Source organism: Belonocnema kinseyi, chromosome 7 (assembly GCF_010883055.1).
Source record: "Belonocnema kinseyi isolate 2016_QV_RU_SX_M_011 chromosome 7, B_treatae_v1, whole genome shotgun sequence".
NCBI lineage: Eukaryota > Metazoa > Arthropoda > Insecta > Hymenoptera > Cynipidae > Belonocnema > Belonocnema kinseyi.
The window spans coordinates 82,654,411-82,660,089 of NC_046663.1; the positions used below are offsets into that span (position 1 = coordinate 82,654,411).

Sequence of the window (5,679 nt, forward strand, 5' to 3'; positions counted from 1 at the left end):
TAAATTCAAATAAATTAGATTAAATAGAATCAATGAAAATATATAAGAATTTAAATCTATAAGTATTCAGGGTGAATTTAAAAGTCTTCAGGGTGAATTAAAAAAATAGAAAATCTAAAAAAAATCCATTGAACTAAGTGGATTTTAAAGAAATTTCAAAGAGACCAGGTAAATTCATGGGAATTCAAAAGAATTCGTAGAAATTAATTAAATTATTTAAAATCCCATGAAATCCAATTGGATGATATTGTTGATACAAAAATATTAGATTTGAAAGAATCATTACTGTATTTGAACAATAATAGGGTAGATTTGCGTTTCCTTATTGTATCGCTTTTTTAAACACGCATGCCAAAACAATTAATTATGAGGCTTAAAAGACGCAATTTTATAACAATTTATAACTTATTCTAATATATAGATTCAAATGTGTAATTTAACATTTGTAACGTTCCAAATAAAAATTAATAAATTAAAATCGAATCACTAACAAATAGAAATTCTGAAAATCTAACTATTTTAATTTTGTAAAATCTGAATGAATTCAATTATTGTTGAGGCTCCTATTAGTTCGCAACAAATCTGATTTTCACGTACTACGTCAAAGTATATACGATTGCCGCTATACAGGGGCAGAGGGACCCGTCAACCGTGTAACCGGGACCATCGTAAACATAACCTCGTCGTCCGAGCAGTCGACCAAAAAATGACAGTCGCGTTTTCATTACTAAAATTGCAGTGACTTTAATTGCAACTTACCATATAAACTACTTTAAATATACATTATGCTACTGAAACTTTGTAAGCAATCCTCACACAGCGTCGTGAAAAATATCAACCGCTGCACATCGCAACCTAACCTGAACGACCTATTATCAGATATTCCCCATCAACAAAACAACGTTATTCTTTCATTTTTAAGAACCTTTAGGACTTCTAAACATGCCTCGGCGTTACCGCCAAATAGTGTAATGAATGTTTTCGATAGAAAAGCAAAATTACTTCAAAGAGAACGTGCAGCCAAGATGCCGAAACCAGAAACATACGACTATCTCAAAGACGAAATTGGTTATAGGCTGGCTGACAAAATATTTGATGTGAAAAGAAAGTTTAAAAAAGCCCTCGACTTAGGTTGCGGAAGAGGACATGTTGCTAAACATATTGTCAGCGATTCTGTAGAGGAATTAATATTGTCTGACATGAGTCCGAGTTTTTTAGAACAAGCCAAGACAACAGATGAAGCAATTAAAGTGCACAAGCAAGTTATGGATGAGGAAACATTTTCAATGGACCCTAATAGTTTGGACTTAGTTTACAGTTGTCTGAGTCTGCACTGGGTTAACGATCTTCCTGGATGCTTTAGCCGTATAATTAATTGTTTGAAACCAGACGGAGTTTTTCTAGGAGCGATCTTTGGAGGCGATACACTTTACGAACTAAGGTATGTATTATTAATTAGTATAAATTTACTAATACAGTACCCCCTCCCCCACCCCACCAATACAATTTCATTTAAGGCCCATTATCTAAAAAACAGGATCCTTGACATTTGCCTGATCAATTCATCATTTTCCCTGAACGTTATACATCTTTTTAGGCTAAATTTGCAACCAAATAAATGGAGGTTCAACTTAAAAATCAATTTTCAACTAATAAGATTAATTTTCTACCAAAAAAAAGATATTTTTTAACAAAATAGTTAAATTTTTAACCGAAGGAATGATTGTTCAAACAAGAATATTAATTTTCTGTCGATAAGACGAATTTTAAACCAGAAATATTAATTTTTCACCAAGAAGGTTTATATTAAAATAGTTTACTTTTGAATTAAAAAAGATATATTTTTAACCAAAAACACGCAGTAGTTAAGTTTCAGTTAAAATAAATTATTTTCAGATAAAAAAAATAATTTTTAACAAAATAGTGCAATTTTTAACTAAACAAATGAATTTTCAACCAAAAAATTTAAGTTTCTACCAAAAAAGACAAATTTTCAAGAAATTTCAATAATGAATTTTCAATAAAAAAAGATAAATTTTCAATCCAAAATGCAATAGTTATATTTTCAGTTAAAAAATTAATATTTAATCTTAAAAACGAATTTTCAACATAATAGTTGAATTTTTAACCAAAGAAATGAATGTTTGACTAAAATGAAAATTCTTTAACCAAAAAATTAATTTTCAAAGAAGAAGATTAACTTCCTACCAAAAAGTCAAATTTTTAAGAAAAAAGATATATTTTCAACTAAAGATCAATTTTTAACCAAAAACAAATTTTCCAAATATTTGAATTTTCAACCCATGATATGAATTTTCAACGATTTCAATTTTCTAAATTTTACTTTATCTAAAATTGTTTAGTCTGGAACGTTTTGAATTCAAAATCATGCAATATATATATTTTTTTTAATTTACGTATTTAATTGGAAATTATTAATTATTGACTAATGTTTCAAATGATTTAAAAACTCTTAATATTTAAAAAGTTTTTCAAAAATGAATTTTTTAATTATTTTTATTTTTATTGATGGTTACAAATCGAGGGACGTGAAAGCGTGCTTAATGCGTGTGCATTTACGGAAAGTAAGTAATTCAGAAACAAATTAAATTCAAAATAATTCAAAACTCTTTATTTCTCTTACTGTCCAAGATTCAAATTTAACGACGGAATTCTTGCATTAAAAAATAGAAAACAAAAATCTGTCAAATTTAGACAAAACCTTCTTAAATCTATCCAATCAGATTTAAAACAACCAAAATAAAGAAAGTGTGAATTTAAACCTTCCAATTAGAGCTTTGAATTAGAAATAATACAATTTTCAAAGATGAAAATTTGTAATTTTCCAATTTAACTAAAAATTATTCAATTTTATAACGATATTAATTTAAAAATGTCAGTTTTATAAAAAGTTTTAATCAGAAAGTATTTACTGTTTTAGGGCATAAATTTCCAATTGTTAAGGTATAACTTTGAATCTAAAATTGTGCTGTTTTGAGAACTTTTACTAACATTTTATTTTAATTTTTACAGTTTATAGATTAGAAATACTTCAAATTTTATAAAAAATATAAATTTGTAAAGTATGTTTTATTTTGTCTACAAATATAAAGTTGCTCTTAAACTATTAATCTGACATTTATAATTATAAATTTGTATTTGTTCATTCTAGTTCTTTTAAGCCTTGAAATTAGAAATCACTTGATTTTGAATGTTTCATTTTTAAATTCTTTGATTTAATTGACGAAAATTATATTTGGATTATATATTCAGTCAAGTTGAAAAAATAAAAATAAGGGATTGAAAAAAAAGGCGACCTCCAAAACCCCTTCCTCATTTATTCTCTTAAGTTTTTTAAGTCTCAATAAAAAAAATCTACCAACGTTTATATGTTCATTCAGCACCCTTTTAAAGCCAAGAAAAAGAAATCGTTTAATTTTTTCATTGCAAACATCTTTCAGAAAATTTTTAAGTTATCATGGAGTTCAATTTCTTATTAATGTAATTTTAATTTTACGAGAGTTAACTTTGAAATATAAAAGTTTGAATGCAATTATTCATTTTGAATAACAGGGGGTCTTTACAACTAGCAGAAATGGAACGAGAAGGAGGCGTCGCTCCTCATGTATCACCTTTTGCAGCGATTAGAGACGTAGGAAGTCTGCTAAATAGAGCAGGATTTACTTTGTTAACAATAGACACCGATGAGATTGTTGTTGGTTATCCAACCATGTTTGAGCTCATGTGGGATTTAAAAGGTACATTTGTAGCATAAAATCTCAAACTTTTCTGGAATTTTAAAGCTCGTATTTATAATGATTGTTTTTCTTAAGGGATGGCAGAAAATAACGCTGCGAGAAACCGAAAGGGACATCTACAACGAGATACAATGCTAGCTGCCGCGGCAATTTACAACCAATTATATGGCAAAACCAAAGAGGATGGCTCTAAGTACGTTCCTGCTACTTTTCAAATAATTTACATGATAGGTTGGAAGCCGGATCCGTCGCAGCCAAAACCATTGCCAAGAGGAAGTGGCGAAGTGTCTTTAAAAGATATCGACAAACTCAGCCAAATTTTAAAAGAAACGAAAGAAATCAAATTAGGAGGTGACGACAAATAACAGCGGATTTTTTTATTAATAATTGATGTAAATATTGTATAGAATATAAAATATAATTTATTTCATAGTAAAAAAATGTTTATCTTTGTAATTTTTTAGAAATTAACCACTAGAAATTGTTAAATTATCTAATTTCAATGTATTTTCGATATTTGCAAAAAAAAAAATCAAAAATAATAAATCGCGTAGATTAACAGCAGATATACAAACGTCAATAATCTTTTTATAATAATAATTTTAAAAAAACTATGCACTTGAATTGGACACAACTATCATTGTTCTTGATCTACTTTTTCTTTGTGACTTATAACTCCTTTTTCAATAAGATCAGGAATTTCCACAGCAAGCCATGGCCCGAGCTAAAACATTAATTTGAATTTTTAGATTTATTTCAAGATTAAAAAAAAAACATATTACAGGGATCACAGCGTAAAATGAGCTCAAAAAAGGGAATTCGGGTAATTTTTTCACCAAAAAAATGGAAAAGATTAAACATTTATTTTTAAATAATGCTAAATGATTTTTTTATTATTTCTGCCATTAAAGAATGTTTTTAAATTGTATTTACCAAAAGTAATGAATTTTTAAACCATAAAGACGAATTTTCAGCCAAGAAAGATTTTCACTCAATAGAAATAAAATTCGAAACAAATTGTGGCATTTTTAAGTCGTAAAGACGAACTCAATATAAATCAGTTGAATTTTAATCCAAAAAATAATAATTTTCACCCAAAAAGTTGTTCTAACCAGCACCCTGCCTCGACCGTGTATGTGTATGTAGTAGTAGTTTTCTTACGATCCGGAGGGGAAATGTCGGTCAAACTAAGGCAACAGATGGCACCACAAAATGTAGGACTGTCTTTTTCATTGAATTGCATTAAGAAACAGCAAAAATAATTTAAAACTTGATGCTGTTTGTAAATAAGCAAAAAAGAATATATAAAAAAATAAGAGTAACTATTACTTTATATTTCCAAAAAGAAAAAATCATGAAAATATGTAGTTTAATATGAATAAAATTTAATTTTGAGATACATTTTGAAAGCAGTTCGAACTTTATATTTTTGTGATTTATTTTGCTCATATTATTGATTTTATTATTTGTTAAAGTTAAACAAAATTATTTATTGTTGAAATTATTAATGTAGCTAATGAAAAAATTAATAATATTTAAGGCCTCAATGACAAAAATATTTAAAACATATACATAATCAGAAGAATTAATGAAAAATATATTACTTATATCCAATATAAATATAATAATAATTAGAATATGTAAGACTACAACTTAAGTTGCAAAGTAAAGAATCTTTGTTCCTTTAAAATCTTAAAAATTTCAAGTTTTGAAGGAAATATTTTTAAAAAGTAGTGGTAACTGTAATTAAAATGTTTGAGGGAATCATTTGGAAAAAAGTCAATGACACGAATGATAAATGAGAAAATGGATTTAATATAATGTATATACGAGGGTGGATTGATAAGTTTCCGGCCTGACCAAGAGATGGCGCCACTAGGCCTACCTTGAGGTGGCGTTCTATAGTACCATCCTTAGATAG

The 5,679-nt window shown here is 27.5% G+C and overlaps 2 protein-coding genes across 2 annotated transcripts in view; one reads left to right on the plus strand and one right to left on the minus strand.

Annotated features, from left to right (window-relative positions):
* Nucleotides 1-638: 638 nt before the first annotated feature.
* Nucleotides 639-4,195, plus strand: LOC117176262 (arginine-hydroxylase NDUFAF5, mitochondrial). The gene is made up of 3 exons (XM_033366424.1): nt 639-1,441; nt 3,574-3,758; nt 3,834-4,195. Exons 1-3 carry the CDS (start codon nt 786-788, stop codon nt 4,121-4,123), a joined length of 1,131 nt encoding a protein of 376 aa, XP_033222315.1. The 5' UTR covers nt 639-785; the 3' UTR covers nt 4,124-4,195.
* A 51-nt stretch (nt 4,196-4,246) lies between these two features.
* Nucleotides 4,247-5,679, minus strand: part of LOC117176264 (ubiquitin-fold modifier-conjugating enzyme 1) — a 10,907-nt gene continuing 9,474 nt past the window's right edge. Inside the window, exon 4 of the mRNA XM_033366428.1 lies at nt 4,247-4,482. Coding sequence (XP_033222319.1) covers nt 4,396-4,482 — 87 coding nt within the window. The 3' untranslated portion in view covers nt 4,247-4,395. The remainder of the gene's footprint in view (nt 4,483-5,679) is intronic.